This window comes from Gracilinanus agilis, chromosome 3 (genome assembly GCF_016433145.1).
Source record: "Gracilinanus agilis isolate LMUSP501 chromosome 3, AgileGrace, whole genome shotgun sequence".
Lineage (NCBI taxonomy): Eukaryota > Metazoa > Chordata > Mammalia > Didelphimorphia > Didelphidae > Gracilinanus > Gracilinanus agilis.
This window is the reverse complement of record NC_058132.1, coordinates 249651198-249670593: the sequence shown is the minus strand read 5'-3', so window position 1 is coordinate 249670593 and position 19396 is coordinate 249651198. Positions and strand designations below refer to the sequence as shown.

Sequence of the window (19396 nt, the reverse complement as noted above, 5' to 3'; positions counted from 1 at the left end):
CTCCTCCTCCTCCTCCTCCTCCTTCTCTTCTTCTCCCTCTTCCTCCTCCTCCTCCTCTTCTTCTCCTTTTCCTTCTCCTCCTTCTTTAAGTACTTCAATGATCTGTGTTTATGTTGTGGATATTTACTCTCCTGATACAGATCACAAACTTTCTACAAGTAATGGTATAGTCTTCAAAAGTTACTGCCAAGCAAAAAATTATTGTTGTAATTTAACAAATAATGGCTTTGCCATAGTTTTCTCTTGTGTGGTCAAATCAAGAATTTTAATGTAAGTAGAGGTTTTCCCAAGGAACAAACTTGCCACAAGAATGATAGCCTCTTTTTTTTTAAACCTTTACCTTCTGTGTTAGAATCAATATTGCATATTGGTTCCAAAGTAGAAAAGTGGTAAGGGCTAGGCAATGGGATGACTTACCCAGGATCATACAGCTAAAAGTGTCTGAGGTCAAATTTGAACCTAGGACCTTCTAGCTCTCAATCCCCTAAGCCATTTCACTGCTCTCATGATAGTCTCTTAATGGTCTGAGAATTTCAATATGTAATTCAGTTCAACAATTCAATATTTATGTTTATCTTGTGCAAGGCATTGGGGTTGGCATTGAGGGTATTAATATTTTGTAACATCCACTGTTATAGATCAGACTATAGAAGCTAATATATTTCATGTGTAATGATTGTAATTGTTCTAGAGCAAAAAGGGGTTAGGAAAAAAGTCACCAAAAAGTCTATAAGTTCTTGAAAAGGAATTCCTAGCAAGAGCTACTAAGCTCTGGAAAAGTTTTAGCCAATAAGATGTTATATGCTCTAGAAAAGTTAGCTCTAGTAAGAGCCAATAAGCTCTTGAAAAGTTATGCCCACTCTGAAACTTCAGACCTGCTAACTCTCAGAAGTTTTTGATTTGGAAAATTCCTACAGTGATAAGACTAGATATAATTACACAGTGAACAAAGTATTTTTGGATTTCCTAGAAGAGATGTCTCAATCAGTTTTTCTCAGCCTAACAGCCCATAATTCACAGTACAAATAGCTACAGCACACTGAATCTTCATCTTGAAATTTTAATCAATCAATCAACAAGTGTTTATTATGCACTTACTCTTTGCTGGGCAGCATGCTAAATGCTAGGGATAAATATCTAACAGTCAGAAAGTATGTATAGTATTGTTTTGCAGAGAATAACTAGCTTCTCCCTCTTGGTTAGTCTCCAGAATCCTGAGGTTAGCTCACTTTATTCCAAATTCGTCCTTTTTTAGTCTGCAGATCCTCATTGTCCTTAGGAAGCTTGTGCTTCTTGTAACTTTATCATCTCAGTTTTGATATTTCTTGCTCTTTCTTTTTTTCTTAGGAAAAGGAAAAAATATAATTTTATAGCTCTTCATAGATTAAGTAGACAATTGTTGACAAATCCTCTATCACACAAAGAAAACAGCTTTGTGCTTAATTTCTTTGCTCCTATTATATGTGATGCTCATTCTAAAACCTTGGAAACAATTATGTGAAGTTCTTCACACAATCAAGAAATTATTCAAAGGTTAAAAAAAAACTATGATTCTCTGGATTGTAGTGAGGCAGAACTAGTTGCCCACCGGCAAAGATAAATTCAATATTGGGGTTGTTACCTGAATGATCACAGAGCAAATAGGTCTATTTTGGAAGGAGCATGCACCTAAAAGACTAATTTTAAGTTAGGAAAGCACAATGAGCTTGGTAAGAGGGCATTGTGAAAAGGCAAAGTCTAATTTCTTCCAAACAAAGCACTGCTTGCTGGAAAGCATGCTTTATTACTTGCACATTCTATATATATATGCAGAACTGCTCATCAGTTCACCCTTCGGTTTTGTGTGCTTGAGGAGTCCTTTTGTTTGGAAAAATCAAATACTCAGAGGAAAAATATAGGAATCTCTCTACAGGTTGAAAAGACAGTGCTATTGGACTCGGTGTTTTGGATCTGCTTGGGAGTAGTACAAGAGGATCTGGGTTTCATGCAAATACAGTGACAAAGTGTTCTATACCTGGGAGCCCATGTGGCTCTCTAAAGAAATGTTTATTATATCTGGTATTTTTTTTTTATGCTAACATTCTAGGATAGTGGCCTCTTCTAAAAGTGGATAAATGTTATTGGGCTTTATGAAGTAAGTTAAGGTCATGCTCTAGAGGTGACACTGATGACCCATTTGTTCCTGGGTGCAATTCTGGGTTTAAGGATTTGAGTCCTCCATGAAGGCTCATGGTAAATGAGATAAGCCAAAGCAACTGAACTTCCCATAGAATATTTTCTAATGGCAGTTTTCATCTTGCAAAAGAAATTCCTCTTGCCAGTCTGTGACCTATTTTCCAGGCAGAGATATGTCATGAGGTTTTGCCTAGCTATGTGAGAAAAAAAGACCTCACTTGCTTGTTTTAGTTTTTGGAAATCCCTACAAAACAATAAATATCCTTGCGTTAATAAGACAAGAAGAAAGTTCTAGATTCTTGATTCTTAAGTCTCATGGTATTTCTTCTTCATAAAGTGATAAGTTTCTGTGCCATAGCTCTGTATAGAGATGTACCTTGGTTTACATGGTAGATGCTTTTGAAAAGTTGTGTGCAAAATGAATCTATATAACACCAATGCATGCAGGTATCATTGTTGAGACTGAAGATTGATATAATGTGATACACAGTGATTTAATGCCCTTTTCTCCTTACCCACTTTGTTCCTGGAGATATAATCAGCCATACCCTGTTACAGTAATTGGCTCACTTATTGTCCTCAGAGTCATGTGGTTCTCTCTTCCACTGCTTTAGGAAATTTATATTAAACAAAAAAATTCCTAACATTTAGGCAGAGGTTTGGCTCTCTGCCTTAATTTAAATTTATATTATTCCTGACTAAGCCCTAACCTTCTTGTGGTTGAAGCAAAATTCAGGTTACCAGAAACAGTTGGGTGAAGTTGTAAGCAGTGTTCATTATTACAGTGTCTGTCAGTGAAAGAACAGACATTTTCTTGGACTTTTCTCACTCCTTCAAGAGGTTATTTCACTTGAGGACTTCAGAAGCTTGAGTTTTTTTTTCCCTCCAGTCTCTCCCATAGCTCCCTCCTACTTTGTCTTTCTCTTTTCACCCCAGTTCTTGTGTTGCCAGTTCTTTCTGACTCAGCTCTTGAAGTCCCTCCTGAGGCCTTCCTCTCAATCTATATCCTTCTTGCCAACACTCTCTTTCTTCAATTATTTTCTCTCTGTCCTCAAATGGCTATCCCTGGATCCATTCTTTCTCTATTGCACTGTATTGTGGGAAAACTCTTAATATACAGTTATGGATTCTCTAGAATAAATTCAGCCTCAGGGTAAAATAGGGAAAATATTTTTAGAGGCCATTCATTTTATCAAGGCAGTCTTCCATTTCTGCATATACCTAATGCCTTCTTGCCCTTAAATAAAGGAACCATTGGACACAAAAGCAGAAATAGTGTCATGAATCTACATTGATCATGGGATATTATGTTTAATATTTAATATTCTCATTGTGTATTTAATATTTACATTATATGCATTTAATATTTGATATTTTCCATTACATAGTCTCTCATACTGTTTTCCCCAATATAAAAAAGAAAAAAATACATATTGGCTCAAAAGTCTTATGAAAACAGGTGGCGGGCTTGATTTGCCCTATAGGTCATAGTTTACCAGCCCGTGTTCTAAAATATGATCTACTTTCTGCTTTTAGTAGCATTCTAGTTATGTTAATTTTGATTCATCACATCTGGTCCCATTCCTTCATAGTTTGCTGAGATGATTGGATAGATTGGATAGAAATCCAATCATCTGTTTTTCCTACATCAGCTTGCCATTTTCTATGTTTCCAATTACTTCTGTATGTTAATTTAGATAGAAGATCACAAGTTCAATAAGTAAGAAGCAAGAATGGGGTTTGAAGCATAACCTCCAGGAAGGGCGTGTTATTCAGTAGAAGCCCTAGGGCACTTTCTTTTATGGTATTCATTTAAATGTCTTTGACCTACTGTGTGAATTTCACTCTAGTAATTGGAGGGTGCCTAAGAAAAACTCATTGCTTAATTACCCAAATATGCTGAATGGGCAATACCCTCAATTAGAGTAATTGCAGTGAATTACCTGAAATCTCAGTAATTTTAAAAACATACATGGGCTGAGCATTTTTGAATGGGGACCTTGCATCTTTGTCACAATAAAAATAGTATGAGAATAAGCTAGCCCTAAGAAAAATTATTAAAATGGCAAAGTTTTAAAAAATACTTAAAGTTTATATGTTTAATTACCCCCAAGCATTGGCATTCTCTAGCAAATCGTACTACAAATCATTTCCTTTCTTTCTCTTTCCAGAAATTTTTTCTTCTGTTGCCTCATAGGCCTGCTCATGTTAGGTGATAACTAGCAAATCTGATAAACATGTCTACCTAAAGGAGTCAGAATGCCTGACCTAGAATCAGGAAGACTGAGTTTAAATCTGTCCTCAGATACACTAGATGTGTGACCCTAGACAAGTCATTTAACCCTATTTGCCTCAGTTCCTCATCTGTAAAATGAGCTGTAAAATGGCTTAGCTTTGCCAAGATCTGAAATGACTCACCACCACCACCACCACCAAGATTACCCTTTCCAGATAATTGTGGAAACAGCCTTGGATTTGGAGGCAGAGAATCTTGGTTCTACTTATTCCTGATTTGGCCATGGCTGATTACTGCTCTGTACTTAACCTCCTTGTGCCCCAAATTTCTCATCTATAAAATGAAGCAGTTGAGTGAGATGACCTCTTAGGTCCCTTTTGGCTCTAAACCTATGTGATCTTTCCCAAAAAATAGACTTGGAGGCAAAGAAACCTTCAACCTTTCCTCACATGATGTTCTTTCCTGTGGTTGATTCATTGCTGATGGGTTTCCTAAAATGACACAAAGATGTAAAAAGTCTCTCCTTGGAACTACATTTGAACCACAGGAAAGAACTCAATCATGCCCTGAAAATGGCAATAGGGTTGAAAATCAGAAGTTTTCTTTAGTAAAAGATCTATCATAGCTAAGGGGAGATGACTAACCACCATTCAAAAGGAGATCCTCCAAGTTCTCTGTGTTCTTTGGTATTGGGGAAATTAAGCAATAATCAATAATAACATGAGCTAATGCTTTCAGTCCTGTAAGTTTTGTATAGTGCTTTACATAGATTATCTCATTTGTTCCTCCCTACAATCCTCAGACTTGGATACAGTAGGTATTATTATATCCATCTTACATATAAAGAAACTAAGGCTCAGGGAGATTGTGATTTACTCATGGTCACACAGCCAGTGAGTATCAGAACTGGTTTTGGATCCCAGATCTTCTGCACTCCAAGCCTGCCATTCTACCTAGTATATATAACACTGTCTCATGAGAGGCAATCCCAGTCCATTGAATAAGATAATGATAATAGCTGATATTTATGTAGATAATATGCGTTATCTCTTTTGCTCCTCATCACAGCCCTGTTCTCAAAAAGATTTTTAGATTTAAGGTAGCTGAAAAGGTTAAGTGAGGGACAGCTAAGTATCTCGATGGATAGAGCACCAACCCTAGAGACAAGAGAGCCTGGGTTCAAATCTGCCCCAAGACACATCTTAACTGTGTGACTCTGGGCAAGTTATTTAACCTTAATTGCCCTTTACTGTTCTTCTGCCTTGAAATGGATATTTGGCATCAATTCTAAGAGAGAAGATACAGGTTTTGTTTTTTTCTTTTTTTTTAAACCCTTGTACTTCGGTGTATTGTCTCATAGGTGGAAGATTGGTAAGGGTGGGCAATGGGGGTCAAGTGACTTGCCCAGGGTCACACAGCTGGGAAGTGGCTGAGGCCGGGTTTGAACCTAGGACCTCCTGTCTCTAGGCCTGACTCTCACTCCACTAAGCTACCCAGCTGCCCCCTTGTTTTGTTTTTTAAAGAAAGGTTAAGTGGCTTGTGTAAGGTCCCACACTGAGTATAAGAAGCAGATGTCAGTTATTTTTTCTTTAATTTTTTATTGTTGTTATTTCTTATTATTTTATTTTTTTAATATCACTTTCACTTCCCAAAGATCCTCTATCTTCACTTGGAACATCCTCCCCTTCTCCCCACTTTGTGACAGCTAAGTATAGTAAAGCAATACAATATATTAGATATAATTGAAAATCTATTCAGAGGTGGATTAAAATCCAAGTCTCTTCTAACATTGAAGGCAGTGCCCTTTCTCAGAACCAGTGTAGAAGATGAAAGCTAGTACAGTTATGAAGGATAAATACAAAGAGTAGCCCAGTGGGGGGGGGGGGGATGCTAGGGGACTCAGTGGATTGAGAGTCAGGCCTGGGTTCAAATTTGACCTTAGATATTTCTTAGCTGTATGATCCTGGGCGAATTCACTCAGCCCCATTGCCCTTTGCTGCTTTTCTGCCTTGGAAATAATATTCAATATTGAGTCTAAGATGCAAGGTAATGGTTTAAAAAAAAGACCAACATAATGTATAAGATAAGTATTAAGATCTGGGTATGAGGTGGGAGAAGCCAGAATGAATTGAAGCTGGGTAAAATGATGGTGATGATCCCAGAGTCCTCCATCCTGATTAGACCACATTTGGAATACTGTGATCAATTTGGGGGACTATGTTTTAGGAAGGATGCTGATAATTTACAGGGTATCCAGAAGAGAGAGACAAGGATGGTGAAGGCCATCCCACAGGAGTTGAATATTAACCATATTAGGCCTGAAAAGACATTTATTTTTGTTTTTTATTATTTTAATAATTACATGTAATATTGATTTTCCATGCAAGTTTTTCTAAGATATGATCAACTTTACCTCCTTCCCTCTCTTCTGTTCTCCTCCTGGTGCTGGCAGGCAATTTGAGCTGGGTTCTACATGTATTATCATGCAAAATATCTTAGAAAAAATTTTAACAGGATCATCCAGTAGAGCTAGAAAGTATCTTGATGTTGTTTAGTCATTTCGAATGTCACTGACTCTTCATTAATCTCATTTGGGATTTTCTTGGCAAAAATACTGCAGTGGTTTGCCATTTCCTTCTCCAGCTCACTTTATAGATGAGGAAGCCGAGGTAAAAAGAGTGAAGTGACTTAGGGATCTTCTTAGAGATCATCTAATCCAGGGGTTCCCAAACTTTTTTGGGCCTGCCGCCCCCTTTCCGGAAAAAAATATTACTCTGTGCCCCCTGGAAATTATGAAACTATTTATTGAACTCAGAATAGAATGTAATACAAAAAAAGTGTGGCCATCACCATTCCCCTGGATCGCTGCAGCACCCACCAGGGGGCGGTAGCACCCACTTTGGGAATCACTGATCTAATCCAACTATTTCATTTTATAGAGAAACAACATGATACAGCAGTAAATATGCTGGGTTTGGAGTTAGAGGACTTGGGTTAAAACCTAATCCCTTGCTCCCAGCATCTGACTTTACACAGTTTACCTGGCCTTCTTGGTTCTCCATCACCTGGCTTATAAACTCAGGGATAGGACTAAATGAGCTCCAACGGCTCTTGTTATCTCTGAATGTAAAACCTATGAAAACTAGAAATTGTGCCAGGATTCCAACCCAAGTCCTCTGACTTCAAATTTGGGTTGGGGGTGGTCTTTCCAGTTCTCTCTTTTGTACCATATTTTCTCCCTGGGAGGACATGATAGTTGTCATGTGGAAAAGAGATTAGGTTTGAATTGTTTGATCCCTGAGAGAAAAAAACTAGGACCAATGGTAAAGAACATACTTCTTGTATGTACCTATATACTTCCATGCTTTATTCTCCATTAGAAAGTAAGCTTTTTGAGAGTAGGGACTGTTTTTGCCCTTTCTTGATATCCCCAGCACTTAAATTCATGCTTGGTGCCTAGTAAGCAGTTAATAAGTATTAGTTCATTGGTTGACTGCTGAGGATCAGCTTTAGGTTTGTTCTAAGGAAACACTTCCTTAGAACTAGTAGAAGGTATTTCCCCAGAATGCAGTGGTTTCCCCTTTTCAGGGGTTTTCTATTAATTATGTTTTAGAGGTGATTCTTGGGCTTAAGTTCAGGTTGTATTAAGTGGCCTCATCTCCCTTCCAGCTTTGAGATTTTGTGATCTGTACAGGAAAGCGGTTTGTATGACTTCAGAAAAGATACCCATAGGGAAAAAAACCCATTGGAATATTCATATTTAAAGTAGCACACTGTTACCATTCTCCCATTTGTCAACATTTTAATAATTTTTTAGCTCTGAAAACACAGGAGTAAAATGTCACGTCAATGTTTCATATTGTGCATAGGCAATAAAAATGTTTTTATTGAGTAGCAGAAAGAAAAATAAAAGTTTTTAACCTATACCATGGATACAACCCTTAGGAGGCAGTGAGGCACCATGGTGGATAGAATGCTAGACCTGAGTTCAAATCCCACCTCAGACTAATGATGGGACCCAGGCCTGGTCACTTTACTTCCATTTGCCTCAGTCCCTTTATCTGTAAAATGAAGAGAATAGCACTTACCTTCTAAGGGTTGTTGTGAGTCTCAATTGAGACAAAATTTGTTGGTAAGTCATTTCAGTCATGTCCAACTGTTTTTGATCCATTTGGGATTTTTTTGTCAAAGATACTGGAATGGTTTGCCATTTCTTTCTCCAGCTCATTTTTTGGAGACAAGGAAATTGAGGCAAACAGAGGAACCTTCCCAGGATCACACAGCTATTATGTGTCTGAGACCAGATATGAACTGAGTAAGATAAGTCTTCCTGACTCTAGGGCCAGTACTCTTATCTAGCTACCCAAGGTAACATAACATAACACAACACAACACAACACAACACAACACAACATAACATAACATAACATAACATAACATAACATAACATAACATAACATAACATAACATAACATAACATAACACAACACAACATAACATAACATAACATAACGTAATATAATATGACATAATAAAACATAAAATAATGTAAGAATATTCTATAACTGCCCAGGGTTATATAATAAAAGCAGTATTATTGTTTTCTAATAGAGGATCTGAACTTTTAAAAAGCATTTTATTACCAAGGGTTTTAAAAAGATAACTTGGTAAGTTATCATGTAAATCTTTTTTTGCTTTTCCCTTGATTTCCATGCCCCCAACATGTTATTCTTAGGGATCATAGGTCTTGGAACTGGGAGGTGCTTTAGAGATGGCATAGTCTAACAGCCTCATTTTACAGATGAAAGAACCAAGTCCCAAAGAAACCAGAGGATTACAATTCTAGAGCAGGGGGGAGGTGGGTGGGGGGGGAACCTGAAAGGTCATCAAATCCACTCCTCTGATTTTACCTTGAGGAAACAAGACCAGAATCTTTTTCAGGGTCACTTGGGTACTAAATGCCAGAGGAAGGATCAAACCCAGCTTCTCTCGCCTCCAAGTTCAATGCTCTGTCTACTTTGCCATGCCGATCAAGATTACCCCATAAATAGCAGAGCTTAAGCCATTTCTTAGAGTGTTTCTAGTCCCTAGAGAAGCAAGTAATTTCCTTTGTAAGCCCCTCAGGCCTTAACTAACCCAAAGTTTGAGTCAGCAGGATCCCCTCAACTATGCTGAAAGGAATGCCCCCCCAAATCAGCTCTTCCTTGGTGGTCCTGATCATAGATCATTAGCTCTTCATGCTTCTTTCTCGCCAATCATCCTCACAGGTTTCTGTCATTTTTTTCTATTATTTTTTCTGTCATTATTTTTCCATCATGGGCTTATCCCAGGCCAAGGATCCCCAGGATTTCCTAGGGAGGAAGTGATCTGTCCCAAGTTTTGTGCTGGCTATTAGGTAGAGGAAGGAAGAAGGGGCTCTGAGAGTTAAGGTCAGTAATGAGGCAGAAGCTGACAAAGTCTTATCTTCATTACCTGTTGTTACAGGGCTGGGTGTGGTGGCAGCAAGAAATCAAGATGGGTAGCCTTGCTTCCTGTCCCCTCCTTCTAGGGACTATCACCAAATACCTTCACAAATAAAATCATAGGTCACAAAATCTATGGGTTTTGGCAGTAACAGCCAGCCTGGAAGTTATTTAGATAAAGGCTTCATTGTACATTAGAAAGAATATTGTTGGATTTGGAGTCAAAGGATTTGGGTTCAAATCCCTTCTCTGCCATATACTACCCATGACCTTGATAAGTCTCTTACTTTTTCTGGGCCTCAGTTTCCTCATCTGTAAAATGAAAGTACAGGGCTTTTGTTATCATTCACTCATGTCTGACTCTCCATGATCCCATTTGGAATTTGCCATTTCCTTCTCTAGGAAGGAAACTGAAGCAAACAATGTTTAGTGACTTGCCCAGGGTCACACAGTGAGGAAGTATCTGAGGCCAGACTTGAACTCATATCTTCCTGACTCTAAGCCCAGCACTCTATCCACTGCATTGCCTAGCTACCCCCATCTAGTATAGGACTAGATGACCTCTAAGGTCTTTTCAGGGTATAAATCTATAGTCCTATCAATTGCTCTACTGAATATGAACTTTGGCCAAACCTCTCAGTTCTCAGTCACTCATGCATGGTTCTTCTTTGAAATTCCTATCTTCTTCTCTAGTCTCTAAAAAAAGGATTCTTAATCTGGGGTCCACAAACTTATTTTTAAATATTTTGATAACAGTTTCCACAAAATTGTTTTCTTTTGTATTCACATATAATTTATTGTTTTGAGATATGCTTTATGCTTTGCCATATGGCCAAAGGACACCATGACATCAAAAAAGGGGAAGAACATTGTAGCAAAAAAACTCCGAGTTCCTTTCTTATCTTCTGCCCCCAACCCCCCACCCCTTGCCAGCATTATTATTTCAGGTTCCTAACCAAGCACTAGGAATGCTCTACACACACACACACACACACACACACACACACACACACACACACACATCCGTCTCAACTACTCCCCATTCCCAAGAGAGCTATATTTGGAGGCCATTGGGCTACTGTCTCAAATAATATTAGCATAGAATGATGAAACACTTTTCATTCAATTACTCTTCAGTTCCTCTAGCCAGAACTAGGCTCTCAATCCCCAGTGATTTTCTGGGACATGTTTTTTGCTTTGTTTTTGCCATTAACACAGATTTAAAATAGTCCATATTTTAAAATCTACTCTGTGTTAGAATTAGAGTTTTAAAAGACTTCATAAATAAATGAAAGTTATTCTGTACTGTTAATAAGTCATAAGATTATACATTTAAAACTGAAAGAGACCTTAAAGGTCATTTTTCTGAATCCCCTGCCTATATTTTACCAATGATGAAACTGAGGCACTGGAGGGTTAAATCATTTCCTTGGACCTTGTGGCTAGTAAGCATATGAGGTGGGATTTGAATCCAAGTCTTACTGACTGCAAGAGTAGTGCCCTATATTTAGGAGTGCCTGCATTAATATCAAAAACAGGATGTTTTCCAGATAACATTTTGGGTAAACATTTAGGTAATATAATTATAGGATTTTTGTAACATCTACAAAAAGAAGATTTCTCTTTCCAGTCTATCTTCCTCTGTTCTTTTTCTTCCATGATTTTGGAAGCATCTTCCTTCTATTTGGACTATTGTTTTACTCTTGGAACATAAAAATATCCGAACACAGAAAAAACAAAGAAAAGCACACTAGTAGAAGATCCATTATCTAAATGTCTGTTGTAATTTTCCCCAAAGCCCTCTTTCTTAGGAAGATAAATATAGATCATGTCCTTCAATGTTGTTATGCATATGTAGGCACATACATTATATACCTGTGAATTAGCAACATAGACGTGGTTATTCCTTCAAGACCACAGAATAATCTGTGTTAGCAAGTATCAGATAGAAATGGTTGCTATTTTTGTTAGTCCTGACTGCAATCTACTACAGAATTGGTAATTAGGTTCCTAATTACTGGACTTTACTGATAAATCTTTCAGACCAGGACTAAATTGCCTTTGAACCAAATCCACATCCATGTGGTTTCCTTTCAGAAGGCAGAATGCCAGCATCTCCTATATAGGTGGTTAGCTGGCTCCTACTCACTCAGCCCATGAATAGACCTGTCTTTCCTAATTATTGTCCCAACCAGCCCCAAATCTTTCATTGAGTAACATCTGCAGCTTTCCCTAGAATTTCCTGATCTTTGTAGGCAGATTTCAGGTGTGCATTTGGAATAGACATCTATAGTAATTTGTGGTGTTGCCAGCAGTCATTTGAATAAAAATTTTATTAGCTTTCACCATGATAAAGATATGGGGCTTCATGTCACAAGAACTAAAGTGTTGAATGTTTTGTTGAATTTTGGCTTGTTATTAATAATGTTTGTGGCCTTTCTTTGTACCCCCAGTGCTTAGCACAGTAGCTGCCACATAGTAGCTCCATAATAAATTTTTGTTGATTTGGTTTGGTGAGTTGATATAAGGGACAGATCTGGATTTGAACTCTTACCAGCTCTTTTGTCTAACCTCTTAGAATCCAATTTCCTCATCTCTGAATTGAGGATTATAATAATCATTATATATCAAGAGCATTCTAAGGAAATTGCTTTACAAATGTAAAAGCATTCTATAAGTGAATTATTATTTTCCCATTTCTTGGCTCATGTCCTTACATTTTCTCACTGGCAACTTAGAATTTCTGATCTGTTCCCTTACATTTCAAAAACCTTCTCTTCTTAAATTTGTTTTTTTCTGTTTTATGATTTTTGTTTTAATTTTTTGTGTATTTTAAATTTTGTCCAATAACTTTTTCTCCCTCTAATGGTATACCCAAGGCACAATTTGTAGCAATTAGAATGCAGTAAATGAGAGCAATTGCTAATACAACTAGATCCTGATTAGTATGAATAATAAATCCCACAAAGTGGTCATATGTATTTGAATTTGTACTATTTGAAGTTATAATTATGTAAAGTATGGTAATTGATGGTAGTCCAGTGGAAACATATAGTGTAAATTCAAATAATGTGACTCCTTCATGGGATTCATTATTCATAATTGAGGCTTAGCTATATTAGAAATTGTAAATGGCCTGGCTGTACAAAGAAGTGGCTTTAATTGACACAAGGTTCCAGAACTATTTCAGGTTTGGATATTTTCAAGATACAAAACATTTGCATTTCTCTCTGAGTTCAGCCTAATATTTTCAACTTGAAGGTGCAGAAACTGAAGCCTTTATAGATGGATGGCTTTGTATAGGAACCAGAGAGAAGAAATGATAAAGCATCAGGCAATATGTGAATACACTAGGAGTCATTGTTTTTCTTATGCAATCTTACTCTAGTTAGCTAATTCTGCTGAACTCACAGAAGATATTTTGTGGGGAATGAACACAAAAAATGTGATTGTTTTAGTTAAGGTATGTTAGGAAGTACCACTACCTTATTTGGAAATGTGGGGTTTTTTTTTTTCATTTCTACCTCTGAAAGTATAGAATCCTCAATGCCATTTTCCTTTTAAACTAAGGTGATTAACATGTGAATTAATTTTTAATTTGAGGCCATGTTTTGTTCACACAGACTGGACTGACTGCCTTTTCCACTCCTAGTTAAAATGGAAAGCTTTTTTTTTTTTTCACTTCATTCAGAGAAGATTTTGAGACTAAGGAGATTAGCTTCATCTCAAACACGTTCTCTGCCAAGTGTGATTGTCCCAATGAGAAGAAAAAGGCAAAGAAGATGGCTTTAAGGGAGTGTCAGGAACTGATGAAACCTCATGCTATGGACAATTAGTTCCAGGTGCTTTCCTGCAATATTTTAAAAAGTTTAATAGTATCTAGCTAGTCCTCCAGCATAAGAGCACTTAACCAATCCTGTTTGATAAAAAAAAAAAGGAAAACAGTAATATAATAAAGAAGTATAGAGTAAAATGAAATTTGGCCATTCTGAAGAGGCAGTATTCAGGAATCCTAGATGCTGGACTGACCCTGTGGGCAATATAAATGGATAGTGAGCTCACAGAAAGAAAAAATGAAGAAAAAGATACTTTTGGCTTGGTTGACTCGGTTTGCATACAGGTGTAAATGTCTTTGCCCCAGAAGAAAAATAAATGAACTAGGAAAATCCTGACTGACATAAGGAAGAAGATTGTGCCTTTTGAGAAAACATCAATGTTACATTACAGACACCATTCAGAGTTACCAAATGGGCCAGATGTTTGCCAGAATCCTTAGTGTTACCAGCTGCCCATCAGTGCAGATGAAGCCTTTCTGCTGACAGTTTATGTAGCCCACAAGCACTATGAAGTGTTGATTCTTTTGATGCTATTTAATATTTATGTATATTCATAAATATAAACACATAAATATACATGACATTGCACAATAAATAAAAGCTCAGCTTTCATCATGAAAGGGGAGGACTGTATTTATTACCTGAGAGGCAGTCTAATACTCATTTTCAGTTCTGGCATGAAATGTTCCCCCACTTGAGTAGGGTGCTTCAGGTTGCTTTATGCTCCTTTTAGAATTAATTGCACCCAGACCTGTGAATTAAAATAAGTATGTAAAAGGTGTGGGGTACTTCATAGTATCATCTTCAGAGCTATTTTCTGAATTATTCAGGCTTGAAAACTCAGGGTCATCTTTGAATCCATCCTTGTCTTTCCACTTTATATCTAGTCTGGTTATTAAGTATTGCCAATTCTTCTTTTGCAACTTCCAGCATCTGTCCTTCTCTTTCTGTTCTCATTGATTCATCTTCATCTTAATTCAAGGTGCTCTCACCTAGAATCCTAGCAGCTTCTTTTTTTCAACTATTATTTTTTTAATTTTTAATTTTTCCCCAGATTACACATCAATACAATTTTCAAAAATTGTTTTCTGACATTTTGCAATCCGTGTCCTTTCCCCTCCATCCTTCCTAGGCAATATGATATAGGCTGTATATGTGTTATCATATAATACATAATTCTATATTTGTCATGTTGTGGAAGAAGGCACATATTGCTTACGATAGAGAAAAATTCATGGAAGGAATAAAATGAAAAATGGCATGTATAAGTCTGCATTAAGATTTTGTTAGTTCCTTCCATAGCAGTGGATAGCCTTTTGCATCATGAGTCCCTTGGAGTTGTCTTGGATCTTTGCATTACTGATAATAGTTGTCATTCACAATTGAGCATAATACTTCATTGCTATTACTTTGTACATTGTTCTTCTCATTCTCTTCAATTCATTTTGCATCACTTCATGTAAGTCTTTCTAAGGTTTTTTGTGATCAGAATTGAATTCATTTTTTCTCTTTTATGCCAGAGTGGTTTGTTGTTTCGTTCTATGGCTCATTTTACCCACGAAGAAATTGAGGCAAACAGGATTAAGTGACTTGCTCAGGGTTGTACAGATAGTAAGTGTCTGAGGCTGGATTTGAACTCAGAAAGAAGAGTTTTCCTGGTTCTAATCCCAGCATTCTATAGCACTTTCTTACCCCTGCTTCCTGTGACCCATTTCTTAAATTTTTCCTTCATAGCAACATCAGGCTAATCTTTCTAAAATAATGTTTTTTATCATTCTAATGCCCTACAAAATTTCACTGGTTCTCCATCTCCTATAGAATAGAAACCCAAGTCTATTATCACTTGAACTATCATTACTCCCTTCTTTCATTATGCCCACTTGTGAAATAATATTTCGTATTTTCAGCAGGATTATTTTTGGCATCCTACTAAATTCAGGGACTCTATGTTCCCCAAATCTTTGTATCCACCTCAGCATGCAAGACCGTGCTTATCATAGTATTCAAGAAATACATATTGAATTAATGAATGACTAGAGATATTTCAACCATACTTAGTCAAGGAAAGTAATTTAACTATATAATGAGGTATGTCTGTAAGGCAATAAAACTGAACTTCAACAAACATACCAAACTACAACTAAATAAATGTTGCTCTTTTCAAAGTAAGCATCTTATAAAACCATATGCTTATTACAAGTATGTTTTTATGGCTCTGGATTTTGGGGATGCCTTCAGAACTTAGAGTATGTTCTTCTAAATACCTCAAATCTTCATTTTTTTGGGTTGATTAGTTTGAATTTTGAGAATATCTCAATGTCATTTGGAGCTAAGTCTAATGAATAAAGGAATTTCCTCATCTATAAAAGGAGATTGTTCAGTAGCTGGCTGTTAAGGTCCCTAAAAGGTCAAAATTCTATGATTAAGGTGGCTAATAATGTTGTGGATGAAAAAATGTTATATTGCAAACTCCATAAAGATAGGAACCATGTAGCTTTGGTCTTTAAATCTCCACTAGATGTTTATAGAACATACATTTCCATTTTTTTTAACAAAAGACAATAGAAGTACCAGTTTAATTCCATCCAAAGACTTCTCCGTTAAGCTATGCTCTTTTTCTATGTAAGCATACTAAAAGTTTTTCAGAGGTCACACAAAATGCAGGTGTAGATTGTGAACCGAAATAGGTTAACAGCATGAAATCAGCTTCTTTGGAAATATCCTTTTTAGGGAAAGGTACTTCAATCTTTGAAGGAAGCTAATTTGGTGAGATTCACTTATTAAGAAAGCAGCATTTTTTTTGTATATGAAGCTACTAAAAAATTCATAGTGTTGTAATTATTAACTCTTCACATTGCAAATAACTGAGCCTGTATATATAGAGGGCGGGGTGGGAGGGTGGGAGAGATATGTTCAACCAATCAATCAATCAATTGGATGGAAATATGTAAATAATATCCTGTAATATAGCTCTCCTAGATGGGAGAAGATCCACAATTCTAATTCAGGAGCCTTGTCTGAAAGACAGATATGTTTTATGTCATCTCAGAACAAATTTATGGGTCTATAAATATAGACTTCAGGTGCTTTATGAGGCTCAAAGTTGCTATCCTTAAAAGTATAAATCTGTGACCACTGAAAATGAATAAATGCCAATGTATTTAGTTGATCATATTCTCTTTCAGAAATATCGGCAGTATATGGCAGGACTTTTGGCTCCTCCTTATGGTGTGATGGAAACCAGCGCTAACAATGATAGTAAGTAAAGAATTTGAAAATATTTTGACTAAAAATGTTTATATATTCATGTGTGTGTAGTCATTTGTATAATTTATCAGTGTGATGGATGCAAAGTTATATGTACATTCAACTGATTTTTAAAATTATAGTGTTTTTCTGGTCCTCGCTGGAGCAGGATGTGTCTCTATTAGTTGTATAAAATAGGTATGGACATAGTGCTTCAAAATTTCCAAAACACTTTAATATATTATCTAATTTGAGAGACCCCAGGGTTACATTGAATGACTAAGGCAAGATTCAAACTCAGGTCTTCTGGCTGCAAGTCCAATGTCAGTCCTTTCTCTCCTGTACCACCTAGCTACGCTATAAAGACATATGATATACTAAGAAACATAAAATACCTATTCAGAAGGTCTTTATTTTGTAGTCAAACCCTGTCATTGCTGTCCTTCCATTAAAAATAGAATCAGGGGCCATCTTTGCCTTTTAGCTTCTACTACCTAAAACCTGAGAGCTGCTGGGTTTGCAAAATCAGCTTTTGCTTATTATGCATTTTTTATTATATTGATCAAGAAGAGTATAATGATTCAAATGGCATAATGAGTCATTATTTACTGGAATAAAATCAAGGTCTCTGCAAATTCCACACCTTTAATAAAAGATTGACCTTTATCTAAACATAAAAAGAAATGTGTTCTTCTATGCCAACATCTGTTTTAGTGGGTAATGCCTGCCTTATGGACTTGATGAAATATTAGAGTAATTGAAGTCTACTTATCCATTGATGTATGACAGGAACTTATGTTTCTCTTTAGGGTTACCGGAAATTTTTTAATAAATTCCCAGAAAATAAAGCATTCATAACTCTATTATATTATAAAATAATTATGTATTTATTATTTATTTATAATTATAAAATAATTATGTATTTTACATATAAATGGCATGGTATACATTCTTTAATGTTTTATTATCTTAGCATCCTAGTACAAGGGGGTACATAAGCCATTCTTGTTACATCACAGACTTTTAGACCTTCACTGTAATTGTTTTGAACCTTTAACACATTCCCCAAATCTATTTGAACCCCTCTTAATCTTAGCAGGTGAAATTATTTACCTCTAAATTACTAAGCTGTCCAAGACCGCTTAGTGTGAGCTCTCCCAGACCTCCTCCATTCTACCTTACACATTTTCTGCATTTTCATCCATTACCTTTTTCTTTGTTCTTGTATCTAGGGAAGAAGTATTCCTCCTTACATCTTCAAGCTTTTCCTCTCCACTGATTTCTTTCTTCAGCTTATAAATACCTAAGTTCTACCTGATTCTTTTAAAAAAATCCTCCTTTTACTCTTTGAATCACTTTCCTCTCTCTTTTCTTCTTTGGACCGCCAAATTTCTCAGAGTACTAGTGCAAATTCTCCATCTCTCTTTCATCCAGACATTTATTAACTACTTACAGTGGCTTTAATCCTTACCATTTAACTAGAAGGGCTCTCCCCAAAATTTTATATCCATGAATTTTTTATTTTACTTCAACAGTAATACTTCCCATTTTTCTATTTAATTTTCCTTCATTAAGATCATCAGGATCTTTAGGCCAATAATCTAGCTACAAAAATCTTTTGAAGTTCTGACCCAGCCAGTGTGTTAAATATTCCTCTCAGCTTTGTGTCTTCAGAAAACCTGATGAGTATTCCACTTAAGCCATCATCAAACCATTCATTAAATTCTGAAATAGTACAAGGCCAAACAGAAGTACTTGAATTATTCTATGGGAGACATATAACCTTCAAATAAAAACATTATTAATTACTCTTTGAATTTGGCCACTCAACCAATTCCAAATCCACTTAATTATATTATCATCTAGTCTGCTTTCTCCATCAAGGAAATCATATGTCCCAATTCACCCATCCCAACTATAAACATTTATCTGTCTCTTCCATATGAGTAGTACTAGTTGTTGTTTGATTGTTTAAGTCTCGTTTGACTCTTCATGACCTCATTTTGGGGTTTTTGCCACTTCCTTCTCCATCTCAATTTGCAGAGAAGGAAAATGAGACAAATAGGATTAAGTGACTTGTCCAGGGTTACACAACTTTTAAGTGTCTGAGGCCAGATTTGAACTCATGAAGATCAGTCTTCCTGATTACAAACCCAATGCTCCATCCAATGGGCTACCTAGCTGTCCCTGGTGTTAGATATTGGTAGTATTCAGTACCTGGTCATTTGATCAAATGCTATATTAATAGTATTGAAAGCTTTCCTCAATTTGCCAGTATGGTAGCTTATCAAAAAAGGATATGAGGTGAATCTTGTTTAACCCATTCTTGATGATGCTCTGATAGCTCTTCAGAATAACCACTTCTTTTTTCTAGGTATTTACTAATTATTCATCTTAACACAGATTCAGGGTGGCTCTGAATACCAAAAGCTCAGTATAAG

At 36.4% G+C, this 19396-nt stretch overlaps 1 protein-coding gene across 1 annotated transcript in view; it reads left to right on the top strand.

The window, feature by feature from the left end:
• Positions 1 to 19396, top strand: part of RAPGEF4 (Rap guanine nucleotide exchange factor 4) — a 280672-nt gene that overhangs the window by 78595 nt on the left and 182681 nt on the right. The window contains exon 2 of the mRNA XM_044669788.1: positions 16895 to 16967. Coding sequence (XP_044525723.1) covers positions 16895 to 16967 — 73 coding nt within the window. The remainder of the gene's footprint in view (positions 1 to 16894; positions 16968 to 19396) is intronic.